The sequence below is a fragment of the Semicossyphus pulcher genome, unplaced genomic scaffold, assembly GCF_022749685.1.
Source record: "Semicossyphus pulcher isolate SPU_LCO1_2020_fin unplaced genomic scaffold, fSemPul1.0.p SCAF_15, whole genome shotgun sequence".
Taxonomy (NCBI): domain Eukaryota; kingdom Metazoa; phylum Chordata; class Actinopteri; order Labriformes; family Labridae; genus Semicossyphus; species Semicossyphus pulcher.
The window spans coordinates 7766423-7780394 of record NW_027211659.1 but is presented as its reverse complement, the minus strand read 5'-3'; the positions used below and the strand labels follow the sequence as shown (position 1 = coordinate 7780394).

The window sequence follows — 13972 nt, the reverse complement described above, 5'->3', positions numbered from 1 at the left end:
TTACGATTATTGTCTTCAAATCAGTAAGAATGAATGTAATTTTACATCTCATACGAATGCAGTCTAAAACAAAAGCAATAAATCCGACCTTTATGAAGTTTGTAATGTTTTGTTTGGACCCATTTTAGAGACATTTTCATTCGACTTAATGGTTATTTTGGAGACTGCAGTTTATTGTGCTGTTAAATGATGTTGCATCACACTGAGAGGCGTCGCAAACGTTCCAAATGAGAGTTGACTAAATATTAAAAAGAAAACCTCTCAGTTTAGCTAAACTGAGCGTTATCACTTTCACGGAAGAGGATTCATTTCATGGCTGTTGCATTAGATTGCATTAGATTTACCCAGCTGTACATAATGAACTGTAAAGTTTCCTTATCCAAGCCTTTATGAGGAATAGTCCTCTGCAAAGAAGGGAATATTGCAGCTCTGTCCCACAGGGAGAAAACAAAGTGAGTTCTGTGTTTTCATGTATGTATACAAATATATATGCATCATGTCCGCTGTTCCCTGCACCATATTAAATACACCATGAGTCAGGAAGTGGAAGAGCGTCTCTAAATGACTCTTTGGGGGCTCGTCCTCAGGCCATCTGTAAGATTAGAAATGCTCTTTAGGCTAAACACCAGTGTGGCTGCGCCGTCAGCAGCTTCCCTCATCTGAGGGTTTAGTTACCTTCTGAACACATGTTTGTTGTGTTGTAGATTATTTCACAGCTCAGTGAGTACAAAACAGCAATGTCAGGTAATTGCAATTTGTGTCATCAACTCAGGCACATACATCATGCTGGTAGATGTTACAATTTACATTAGACAGGTGGATTTACTGCATTTGTTGTTAAATTTACCTTTTTCCTTTTATCTTAACAAAGCCAAACAACACTACTACTTCAGGTGAACTGTTTTCTAATAGATTTCAATCTCTGTACCTGTCTTAAACTTAAAGTTTTATCACATCAGTGGCATACTTTTATAAAGCACGCTTGCTCTTTGGTAAACAGAGCAGATACATTGGAGTACCAGCACCAACAGAGTTAAAAAACTTGAGCTGTAATGATCGATCCATTATTCGCCAACAATTTTGAGTCACAATAAATTGTTTCGAGTCATATTTTAAAGATGAAATGGAAAGAAACAAACACACAACAAATTAATTAACTGAGAGTAATCCTAAAAACTCAATCTTACCTGCTGCAGCACAGGTGGACCTGGGCCGCTCACTGGTCGTACAAAGGCCTGGACTTTACTTTAACTATCTCCCACTTATCTATAATTTATCACCAATATATCCGCAGTAAGTCCTCCTCGCCTCTGTAGTTCACCTCCCTTCGTCCACTTGTCCTCTGTTCCTTGGCCTCTGGCACCTTTTCTATCTTCACTTTCCTTCCAACAGTCCAGCATGAGAGTGAGGAAAGGATGAGTACAAGCAGGGAGAAGAGAGGCAATGGTTGCTTTGGCAGATCAATAGATGGGTTGGTCTTCCAACAGAAAGATTGCATGACTGGACAGATGACTGTAACAAATAAGGAATTAGAGTGATGGATGGAGAGAAGGTTGTTATTAAATGATAGAAAGAAAAAGATGTGCTCTGGAGACAGAGTCTTTTCTTTAATCATTTCTTTGACTATAATAGCTTTAAGAGAAAAACGTGATAATTATCTTATCAATGTAAACTTAGAGAGGAAGAAGCAAGCACATGTTGGCAGAGTTAGGATAAAGAAAACTAATGGTGAAAAGGTGAATAAGCAAGTCATAAAGAGAGTGCTCTGTTGCCTTGCCTTCTGTCTTTAGCTTCTTTCCCTTACTTTTTAATTGTCCTCATAAAGCTGCGTTATTAAGACCTCTGGGCGTCTTTGGAACAGACTCCTAAAGGTAAGAAATGAGGTGGAGTACAATCATCCTCTGTTTAATAGATACCTTTGTCTTAAATTCCTGATACCTGCAACCTAAAATTAAAAACCTGAGGTTGACTTCCCCCACGGTGTCTTTGGGTAAAAGCTTTAAAGGACGATTCAGCACTCTCACGTAAGGTGAAAAACAGTTGTTTCATTGCTTCTTATGGATTGAGACAATGTTGCTACACCTCTTGCCATACCTCGATCACTTAAGCCAGAGATATACTTGCTTTTAACTAGGTGTTTGCGTGCACATGACGGCCACCTGGTCCGTGCGTCTGTTTGGAGCGGCGGCTGTGCACGTACGCAAGTTGCAGTATGCGCATGAGCAGTAGGGGCAGTGTAGAGGCAGAGGGGATGTGACAGGGTCAACAAAGCAGCAGGGACAACAATGACAGACGGTGTGTCCGAAACCACATACTATCATACTTAGTATGTCATGCGTTCCCATCTCATAGTATGCAATTTTGTGTATGCGAGAAATGCCCGGATGTATACTAGATCGGCCCGGATATTTGAGTATGAGACGGGAGCTCACTGGTTGGACTCAACCGCCCCAAAATGCATTGCGGTTATTCAGCTTCTACTATGGTGGAGATGGACCGGAGATCAGACCGGACATACGTAAACGATTAAGTCACGTGATACGGAGACGACGGCTCTGAGTATGATGCGAACGGCATCCAAATAGTCAGGTTAGTAGGCAGTATGCAGGACATACTGTTTGAGTATGTAGTAAGCAGTACGTAAGTATGCGGTTTCGGACACAGCCAGAAAGTTCTGAAAAGCTGATAAACCAAGTCTGCAGTTACGATCATTGCCACTGCAGAGCAACAATCATGCCTGTCAAAATATCTGCGACAGATAAACCTGCAAAACTAAGTGGAAACAAGTCCTAACATCATAGTAACCTCCTCGAGTTGTGTGTTGTTTACATCCCGCACATACGGTAGTTGCATACGGCCTGAGCTCTCCGGTGGGCCCTCTAGAGGTGTCCTCCAGTAACACACGTAGTGCATAGCCAAGTATGTGAACTCTTATGTTCATGACGCCGCTGGTTGTGTACGCGAACACAAGGTTAAAAAGCCAGTATACCTCCGGCCTTAGGTCATACTAGTTGTTTTCCATCAGAGCTTAATGATATAATGGCTACCTGTTTTGATGCTACTAAATGGGTTTTGGCAACAAGTACAGCACGCCATAAGCAGGCCTTTCACAGACCTCACCAAACTCTACTTGTGACGAATGTAATCCTCCTACACTCAATAAGACCCAGAGATGATGTCAGCCGTCCTGTTCTTTGATACCGACGGTCCACGGGGAGAATTACAAACATACACATTTCAGGAAGGACACTGCAGTGAAACCCACAGATTTATTAGCCAGTTCAATCTGGCATCTGTTTTAAAGTATTCTGAACAAGCATGCATATATGCCAGAGGGTCTGAGCATGACCTCATAGCATGAGATGAGAGGTATGCACGGAGAAGTGGTAGCAACAGAGAGGCTAAATATAACCAGATGCTTGGATGGAGCTTTGCTGCATTGTTGTTATCTCGGGGAACGTTTGAGTATTTCTGTTTTTCTGTTCTGTTCTAAATACTTCACTGTGCAAATGCCAAATCTGCAGTTCAGGCGCCAAAGTGTGGAAGCAGATTCTGACTAAATAGGCTTGTATCCATGGAGAGTGTGTTTGTTTCTGGGATGCCATGGTGGTTAGGCACTTCTGTTAATAGCCAAACCTGACTTCTGCTAACCTGAAATGTGTTTTCTGTTGCCTCACCTTCATTTTCTTTATTTCTTTCTTTCTTTCTTTCTTCCATCTTTCTTTCTTGCACTATTCCAAGTCCATAAATCCAACATAATGAAGAAATGTCCTTTGGTTTCTTTTTTTTCCAGATGCATCCGAGGTCGAGGAAGAGAAACAAGAAGAGAAACAGCCGACAGAGAAACCAAAAACAAAGAGCAAACCGGAGAAGAGGAAGGCGGTGACAGAGAAAACAGTGAAGGCCAAGAAGAAGAAACAGAGTGAACAGGTAAAATACATCGTTGTGTTAAACCAGTGTTAAACATTCCCTCGTTGAAATTGTCATTAATTGATTAGTTGATGGACACACTCTCCCCTTCCAGCCTCTCCATTGTGAGGATTAGCAGCTTCTTTTTCTGCTCTATATTATTAATAGATATATAATATAATATGAGATTTTGACTGTAAGTTACAAAGCCTTTGTACTTGTCAGCTTGTGCTCTGACTTATGAAAACCACCAATAGACAAAACTAGGGCTCATAATAATTTGTAATGCCAATTCAAATGCCAATTAATATTTTGTCTTTTTTCTCGGTATAATCAGCAGGTTGTCTGCTCTATAAAAGTAAAAAAAATTGAACAGATAGAACTAAAACACTCATCAAACAGAGCTTTCATTCTCTCATCCTTTTTTTTCTCTTTCTGTTTATTTGTTCTTTCTTGTGTCTGTTTGTTTTATTTTTGTTTCCTTGTTTGTTTGATTTCTGTTTTGGTAACGTCTGATCCTTTGGTAATTGTTTCTATTCTTTCTCCATGATTTGTACGTCTTTCATTTGTATTGTCTTCTTCACATTTTCTCACAATAAAGAGCAAGAAAAAAAAGTGGCATTTAGTGTTTCCAAAAGTCCAAGATGACGTTCTCAAATGTCTCTGAGGAAAGACACTTTACTGTCAAAGAGCGGCGAGGAAAGCAGAAAACATTCACATTTAAGAAGCTTGAATCACATTTTTTTTCTCTCAATTACTTAAACTCAGTTGACAAAAAAAAGTTGCGAACTAATTGATTGAATGATTTCTTGTATCCGCTGTGGAACAAAGTGTGATCAAGGAAATAATCAGCACATTTGTAGATAGTGAAAAAAAATCATGAATTGCAGCCTTTTTGTTGTAGATTTTTGGTGGTAAAGTCATAATCAAATTTTATTTGTGTTGCACAAAATCATAACCAAAGTTATCTCATGACACTTTACAACAAGAGCAGGTCTAGACTGTACACTTTGTTATTTAGAGAGACCCAACATGAATCCACCATGAGCAGCACTTAGCAATAATGATGGCTTAGTATGATGGAACACAAATATATGTTAATATTAACTCTGGTGGTTCTAAACTACTGCTTAATATGAATCAAATGTATGTACTGTACCTAAATTGTGTGTTCTGCATTGCTTTCACAGAAAGAGTGTGTAACTCCTCCGAAGAAAGAGCCTGAGGATGCAAAGTCACCTAAAGTCAAAAGAAAGAGGAAGGTGAGTGTAGTGACACCTGCTGGTACAACACGGGCACAACATTCATTAGGCTTTGTTTGTGAATCACACTGTACATGCATTTATTTTGTTTACCAGAAGAAGAAGAAGACGATTACCGATGTCTTGTCCTCCTCGGAGCCGAAGCCTGGCTGTCCTGCAGACCTGCAGAGCCTCGTCACGCAGTACTTCTCGGACAAGCGCTCTGTGATCGAGCAGGAGGAGCTCAAACTGCACGGTCAGTCGCCTTTACCTTTCTAAGCTCTGTCAATATGTGCTGATCTGTTGATTCACCAAGGTCACCGTCTGCCCTCCCACACCCTCCAGACTCCTGCTTCCTGTCCAGCAATGACTTAACGCACAGCCTTTCCTCGTATCTGAAACAAGGTGAGTGATGCGCTCAACTAAAACCTGCTTTTAGCTTGTTTCTTTTGAACAAACATGTCGCTTTAATTTCCTCTTTTCTTTCCCTGTTGTTCCTAGTGTGTCCCAAGTGGGCGAAGATTCAAAAGCAGCACACAGAGAAGAGTTCTGTGGTTCTGCTCATCGTTTGTAGCTCTGCTCTCCGAACCATCGAGCTCATCAAGTAGGTGACACACGGGGGAGTTGCCTACATTACAACTTTCTAATTATGTTTACTTGAGCGCTATTTGTTTCCTGTTCTCCCCAGGCAGCTGACAACCTTCAAGGGTGAAGCCAAAGCAATAAAACTTTTTGCAAAACATATCAAGGTAGAAGAGAAGACTCATTAAAACAATGCATGTGCGCACAATGACGAGTTTAAACAGCTCTCTGTCTTTTGTGTGTACAGGTAGAGGAGCAGGTGAAGCTGCTGCAGAAAGGCGTCACACACATCGGAGTGGGGACCCCCGGCAGGATCAGCGCTCTTATTGAGAAAGGTGGGTGCGACCACGATGGTTCTGCAGTTGAATTTTAAAGCATTATAGGTTTTATTACTCTGTGCAAACTGGTGTTATCTCTTTCAGATGGTTTGAACCTGCAGGCTTTGAGATATGTGGTTCTGGACTGGAACTGGAGGGACCAGAAGCTCCGGAGGATGGTGGACATTCCTGAGGTGAGCTACTGCCCCCTGCTGGGCTGAGAAGATAACAAGACAGCTTTGACTAACAAGTTATTTAGATATAAGATTTGATATTTTTACTGTATTTAAAGCTCCCATCAAATAAAAAAAAAAGGATTATTGTTCCCCGACTGTGATGTGTTACTTCGTGTGTGAACAGAACTCATGATCCGATATGCAGCTTGTGCACATACAGCAAAATTGGACTTTTCAGAGAAGAAAGAGACACCTATTTTTTCTGAAGTTTAACATTTAAAATAAACAGAATTAGCATTATTAATAATCGCAACAATGAAAAGATAAAAGCTCAAACTGTAGCAGCAAAGGAGGTGGCTCAGCTGCAGCCGAGGGAGAGGACTTAACACCTTCTCAGGAGCCTCAGGTGGACTCGCCACCACAGCCACTTTGCAGCTGCAGTTTCAGGTTAATCCGCTGGGGCCTGCTGCTTTGCACTTGCTGGGAGGAACACATCTTTATCTGCTAAGCCATTCAGAATAACAAACTTTAACTCCCTTGGAAGTAGAGATTTAGACACAGGAACGTCATAGTGTGCAGCTAAGAAACAAAGGTTGTGTCATTTTGTGTTACAACCTTTTTAAAGCGCCTGTGAGGAGTTATTTTAATGCCTGGAACTGCTGGCGGGGGGTAGGTGTCAGACGAAGCGATTAACTGCACGCTGCCTTTGTTTACATTTTCCAGGGCAGACATTTAAAGTGAGTGATACATATGACTGTTAAAGAAAGCAGGAGGAGATTTATTGTTAAAAACCACCACTTAAACATGTACAGGACAAAATCAGCAAAGAGATAAGAGGTACGGTCCACAGGGGGCGCCAAAGTCGACATAAGTTCCTCACAGGAGCTTTGAGCGTCATGGGGAACACAGGGAGTAACATAATCCTTTTTGAAAAGATGAACAAAAACAGCAGCAGCAGACCCCAAAAGTAAAACAATAACAAACATGCATTTACAGAAATTGATCAACAGAAGGAAACCAACTAAAATGACCAAACGGAAAGCAAAAGGCATCAGTGTTTTAAAGAACAATAAACAAAAAACCCACACTTCTAAACTCTTGACCTAACAGTACAATCTGTGAAACAATACTCGGCTCCATGTCTGGCCGCAAAAGGAGAAAAAAAGCTGTGCAAAAGAAACGGCAGAATCTCTGCAAGCTTCCCTCATAGTTTCCACCTAGTTCAGTTTATCACTGTTATAGAGGGGGTCTTATTTCACATTTTAAGACATATATATATAATGTTACAATGTTGGATGTCCAGACTAAACGTGGGTGAAGTTTCAAATCTGTAGGTTAAAGTATGTTGGAGTAATCCCCAGGCTTCTCAGCTCAGTCTGCAGGCTGCACTGAATGCCAGGTTTCACAGTTTTTTCTACATGCTGCACTTTGTGACGTCACAAAGTGCAGCCTCAGCAGGCTTCTTAGAGCTGGCCAATCAGAAGAAAGTGGGCTTGTAGGGGCGGGGTTTCTTAAAGGGACAGAGCTGACTGAGTCTTTTCAGGCCAAGGCTGTATGAGGGCCTGCACAGAGCACCAGTGTGAGAAAAATTAGGAGTTTTTTAAACTGTAAATTATGCTAAGCTACTCCACTGGTATCACAGAGTGAAATATGAAGAATAAGATTAGCATAATACCATAATTTAAAATGAGTAAACAAAGGACAAGGACTACACAGGGCTGTATCAAAGAGGTGCAAACAAAGAAACAGAGTAGAATTCTAGTTACTCTGTTTTTCAGTCATTATATTTAATGTCTTTTGCAGATCAAACTGGACTTCATGAAGCTGCTGGAGAGCGGGATCCTGAGCGGATGTAAAGAAGACAAAGTCAAAATTGGACTATTTTAACTGCACGTTGTAAACTTTGCTGTGTGCAGACTGACGTTCCTCGCCTCACGCTGGAGGGGCCTCTTCCTGTCTGTCTTCCCTCTGTGTCGGTGCATAAATCTGCACTCTGCTTTTTTACTATTTTCAGCGGCCGTGTCAAATGCGTGGTGTTGTTTGTTCGTTCTTGTAGCCCAATGTGATGTCCCGGTGTGATGGATTGAATAAACGGACTCAGAATGAAACCAGCATCCTTCCGTTTGTTTAGGCCGACCTTGGGAAGCCCCTCCTACTGAGGAGCATGAGGTCATGAGTTTACTCGCCCACTAGGAAGTCCCATTTGTCATAACATCCTTTTGATAACACATTTTAAAGCAGCGTGACGGGGCACAGGCAGATGATCTCCCACTGAAAAAGAAGAGTAAATATTTAAAATACACGTCTGTGTCGTTTTCATGTGAACAAACAGAGAAGTGCATTGTAGGAAGAACGTATTAAAGAACACACGGAAAGAAACAGAAAGAGGTAGTTAAGTAAAGGGTTGTGGTTAATAAGTAACAGACCACAACAGTCTGCCCCGCTCTGCAAGGCCTGCTGGGAAAATCTCTTGGCAAGCAGAGTGTTGTGTGTATCTGTGTGTGTGTGTGTGTGTGTGAGCAGGGAGATACCGCTGAAAAAAAAAGGAACAGGAAGAGGAGATAGAACCGCGCACTCTCTGACACTTTGGTTGTCTCTCCGGCTGTCCGAGTCCTTCCCCAGCAGAAGCTCCCTCTCATGGGCAAAGTAAAGGCCAACACTGGGCCCCTGGCTCAGAGGCCGGACAACTCTGCCTTCAAACAGCAGAGGCTGCCTGCCTGGTCTCCCATGCTAACGGCTAACACCGTGCTGCCGTTCTTCTACTTTATGGCTCTGATATGCATGCTGCTGGGAGTATGGCTGCTGCTCACAGTGCAGAGCACACAGGAAATAAAGGTGAGTACAAGTGTTTATGAAGATTGAGCTTCTGTCTTAGTTGTGTTTCTTATATATAAGTGACTGTACTAATACAGATTTTATGTGTGGGCAGACAGAGGCAGGAAGAGTTCAAAAGCCCTTGTGTGCAATAAAAAAGGGAGTGACAAAGAGAGGAAAGATCCAAGGTTATGTTTAGAGTGAGGTAAACAGGAACAGTGTATTCACCATGTATGCGCTGTCATTAACTCTCTCCTGTCCTCTCAGTTGGACTACACGGAGGCCGGGACGTGCGATAGATGTTTTGAAAAGCGTAAAGATGTGAGCCTTGCTGATCAAGCCTGCAGCTGCACTGTGGTGTTTCCTATTGAGAAAGCATTCAAGGTAACAGACTCTTTAACAACATACATGACGTGAAACACCTACAGTGTGTTGACGCTGTGTTTCCTGCTGTTTCAGGGGGATGTCTTCTTCTACTACGGCCTCAAAAACTTCCATCAGAACCTCCGCAGGTACATGGACTCCAGAGATGACGGGCAGATGGTTGGCAGGAAGACGAGGTTAAAGGTTTGTAGTTATAAATTACATTGACATTGTTAGGACTCGAGCCTGGTTTATACTGGACTATTAAAATCAGGACAGTATTGATTGTTGTGCTGCCTGTTATAATGAAGTCTTGAGCCGGAATGAAAAAATAGACTTTTTATAAGGATTGTGCAAATCTAAAATTAATGTACTCAAAAGGCAACATTATTAAACCATCTACCAATCGCCTGCTCAGTTGTTATGCTCTGCTACACAGGCTGTTAACTGCTCTGAAGGTGTTGTAAACGTTAGAGTCTGACAAACTATGCGATGACACCACTTCCAAATCACCCCAAAGAATCATGCTGACATGAAACAGTGCAATAAAGCCCAATTTTCCCACGTAGCTTGTTTGAAAACTGAAACGGTGCTCTGCCTTTTTGGCCTTTTGATGCAGGTGGACTCAGACTTCAGCACCTTTTTACAGAAGCGTATTGCATTCACGATACACCTCAAAATCCTGCGATGAGCTCTCATTACACAAAAGATTGATTTTATGAAAGCAACATCTCCCGCCTGTTGAGTTTACTCCTGGTTTATTTTGGTTCGGGGTAGAGACACTGGGAGATGCTCGTGTCTTTAAGTAATATAGGTGGTATTGTTGTTATTTTGTAGACTCCACGCAGGCACCTCAGGACTTTACGGTCGTTCACACAGAAGACAATCTGATCTGCTATCTTGTTAATTATGATAAACAGAGCAACTCTTTGTTTTATCGGTGAAAACTTTTCTCGAATTCTGAGACAATTATGTCGTTAATTCAGAAAAAACGGGAAGAAGCTTTATGTTACTGAAGTAAAAGTGTTAAGAGTAAATTTTACTTTAAGTATTGAAAGTAAAAGAAGAATTCCTGCAGAAGAATTGGCTGTCAGTTAAAATATTGTAATGGAATAATAACCTTTTAAATAGGGTTTCAACATTTTAGTAGGTGGTGAAGGAACTCTATGCACTGTTTGGTCGAATAATGAAAAAGTGTTGTACATAAAAATGGAAAGCTAAAAGTAACTGAACTTTAAGATTAAAAAAATTCATATTACGATTATCCCAACAACAATTTTGCGATCAACAATAATGCCCTGATTTTCAGAAATATACAATTAAAACTAGGGATAGACCGATTATCGGCCGGGCCGATATTCAGGCATTTTGACGCATATCGGCATCGGCCTTTTTTTTTTATTTAAAATTTAATTTATTTTTTTTATTTTTTTTAAATCTGAAGGCCGATAAGAGTTCATGTCTTTGCAAATTTTATTTAACTTTGTTTTATTTACTTTATAAAACTTCAGGACATTATTTCTTTATTTAAATTTTCAGTTAACTTTATAAGAGATGCTGCTGACCCTGGGAACTCCCTGCGCTTTTTGTTTGTTTGTTTAATAAACATATGCTTAAAGGCATTTAAACAAAGTTAAGTGTTGGAGATTGTATTATTCAAAATTTTGACGCCAATATTTTAACTTTTACTGCAAATGAATATCGGCTCCAAATATCAGTTATTGGCCTCCTTGACTACTAATAATCGGTATCGGTATCGGCCCTGAAAAAAACATATCGGTCTATCTCTAATTAAAACTCTTCAAACGGCACTTACATAGACTGAATCACTTCACCTTATATTTTGTTAAAAGAATATATTTGTATTGCATCACAGATGAAATACACATATATAATACACACAAACACAATCAATCAATCTTCTCAAAAATGATAAGGTCCCCCTGCATAAAGGATAAAATCAGTGTAACTGTACAGAATGTCACCAGACGGCTTTTTCCAGGCAGTGCTCGTATTCACGATTGTCCTGATACAGAAATCTTATCTTGTGTTATGTTATCATTTTTTTTATCTCGATCTCTGATAACATCCTTTGCATCATGCATAAAAAGTGCACCACTGATGGGCGCCCGTTTAGCTCAGCGGTTAAAATGCGCGTCCCACATACAGAGGCCACAGACGCGGGGTTTGACTCCCCCCCTTTGCCGCGTGTCATCCACACTCTCTCTTCCCCGGTTTCCTACACTGTCCAATGTCCTCTCTCGGTCTCAATAAGGGATAAACAGCCCAAATAAAAATTAAAACTTAAATTATCCACCTCAGTTTCTCTGTTAACCTTGTTTTCTGACCAGAACCCCAGCACGTACTGCCAGCCATTTAGAGTGGACTCGAAGGGACTCCCCATCGCGCCCTGTGGTGCTGTGGCCAACAGCATCTTCAACGGTGAGCACCATACACATCATCAGTCATCACATGCATCTTTATCTCTTCTAACTTCATGGCCTCACATCTGTCCTCCCAGACACCTTCACTCTGACCTATCATGGCCCCACTGGTTCTTCAGTTCGCGTCCCTCTGTTAAGAAAGGGCATCACCTGGTACACAGACAAAAATATCAAGTACCGCAACCCGAAGATCGAAAACTTGACACTGGCTCAAGAGTTCGATGGTAAATCCTTCAATCTGTCTTTCACGTACGCTCCAATATTTCCGACTTTATTCACCAGATGGATTTGTGATTGTTTTGTAGGCACAGCGAAGCCTCTGTACTGGAAGAATCCTGTGTATGAGCTGGATCATACCGACCCGACCAACACCGGCTTCATCAACGATGACCTGATCATCTGGATGAGAGAGGCGGCCTTCCCTAACTTCAAGAAGCTCTATGGGGTTTTATACCGAGCTGAGAAGCCCTTTACTAAGGGTCTGCCGGCGGGGAATTACAGCATCGACATCTCCTACAGTATCCTTTCACTGCTGTGTAATTCCTGGGAACGTTAGCGTGGGTTAAATTAGGTTACACGTCTCCCATTGTGTGCGTTTGTTTCCTTTGTCTTATCTGCAGTTCAACACATGCTTATAGACGGGGGGCTATTTTAAGCTTGTTTCCATTGAGCTCCTCTTTGTGATCACCTATTTTCAGCCTTGACCTCGGCCTCCCCCCAGACTTCCCCGTGCAGTACTTCCGAGGCAGAAAGGAAGTGGTGCTGACCACGCTGACATGGTTCGGAGGTCAGAACCACTTCCTGCCCATCACTTACCTCGTAACCAGCAGCCTGATCTTCCTGTTGGCTATCGCCCTCACCGTGGTCTGGTGGAAGTTCGGGAAGAACGGGAAGAACATGGAGGAATGAGGAAGAAGGGTAAGGAGCTGGTTGGGGATGGTGAAGACTCAAAAGAAGCTCACCATCAGTAATTGTCGTGCTACTTGGGAGCAGCTGAAATGAAAAAGAATTTAATGGGAGCAAATAAAGGTTAGAGAGAGGGTTTAAAAAGCTTTTTTATGTGGTTTAATACCACAGCAGGGTGTGTTGGAGAATCAATGAACATTTAATTTCACGCTTTCTGGACATGTTGATTTTACTTGATGAACATTTACATCTTGAATACACGCCATTTTAGTCCTTTTATATTTTTTAATACAATTATATTTATTATAAATAGTAAATGAACACTGAAGAAAATGCTGTGAATAAACTATCATGTATCATAGAATACACGCCATCCATCAAGCAAACCTTGTTAAGCTACGTCATGAGCGTACAAAGATGTCATTTTGTAGACGGGGTTTTAATTACAGCACAGTTCAGGTCGGCCAGTGCAGCTTATAGAGATGCTAAACATTCTGCTTATAAGTCTTTGGCCATGCTAACAGGTCTGCGAGGCTGTACTTAAGCTAAGCATTGCTCTGTTTACATGCTCATGAAGCTAACACTTTTGTTTGCCATGTTTACAATCCTAGTTTGGCGTACAAACATTTTAACTTTTTAGCTAATTAGCACCAGAAAGTGTAGCTTAGGTTAATGAGAATATTATTTAAAAACAGTTTGGAAACATTCTAGTTTTGACAAATGCGCTAGATGTAAAGTCAAGGAATCAACTCCGCCATCACGGTTCAACCTGAAGGGAACACGTATACATTGTTGGAACGATTGCACCAGCATGGGTAAAAATCAAACACCACTTTAAGAACTGATTACTTTATGATTAGCAGAAAATATTGATTTTGTAAATATTACTTTTCTGTACTTGAAGTGTAACTGTGAAATCTGTAAATGTCATTCAGCTAAAGTGTAAAAACAAAGTAAACAAACAGACCTCAGCCACTTGCACTGTCTCTGTTAAGGCCTGTAATATTGTTTAAGGATGTACATAGCATTATTGCTAGCTCTGGCATGTTTACATCCTGTATTTTCATACTGATGTTCATTAAAGTCGAAGTGAAATGAAAAATGTCATTTCAATCCTTTTAGATCACATCCCCAGTAATATTGTGCATCTATTATTCTACAATATAGGCAAAAAAAAATACAGAAAATCAATTTCTTCGTATTCTTATATCAAAATCCGA

The 13972-nt window shown here is 41.1% G+C and overlaps 2 protein-coding genes across 3 annotated transcripts in view; both read left to right on the top strand.

Moving 5' to 3' along the window:
* The window catches only part of cmss1 (cms1 ribosomal small subunit homolog), a 34828-nt gene extending 26535 nt beyond the window's left edge, over positions 1-8293 (top strand). The window contains exons 2-10 of one of the 2 annotated variants that reach the window (XM_069663652.1): positions 3794-3930; positions 5100-5171; positions 5271-5406; positions 5496-5555; positions 5652-5754; positions 5839-5899; positions 5980-6067; positions 6155-6243; positions 8029-8293. In XM_069663652.1, coding sequence (XP_069519753.1) covers positions 3794-3930; positions 5100-5171; positions 5271-5406; positions 5496-5555; positions 5652-5754; positions 5839-5899; positions 5980-6067; positions 6155-6243; positions 8029-8112 — 830 coding nt within the window. In that variant the 3' untranslated portion in view covers positions 8113-8293. Of the gene's footprint in view, positions 1-3793; positions 3931-5099; positions 5172-5267; positions 5407-5495; positions 5556-5651; positions 5755-5838; positions 5900-5979; positions 6068-6154; positions 6244-8028 lie in introns of both variants that reach the window. The other variant, XM_069663651.1, reaches the window with a different exon arrangement.
* A 177-nt stretch (positions 8294-8470) lies between these two features.
* On the top strand, positions 8471-13830 carry tmem30c (transmembrane protein 30C). The gene is made up of 7 exons (XM_069663052.1): positions 8471-9060; positions 9307-9423; positions 9499-9606; positions 11754-11844; positions 11924-12070; positions 12152-12364; positions 12568-13830. Exons 1-7 carry the CDS (start codon positions 8863-8865, stop codon positions 12753-12755), a joined length of 1062 nt encoding a protein of 353 aa, XP_069519153.1. The 5' UTR covers positions 8471-8862; the 3' UTR covers positions 12756-13830.
* The last annotated feature ends 142 nt before the right edge of the window (positions 13831-13972 follow it).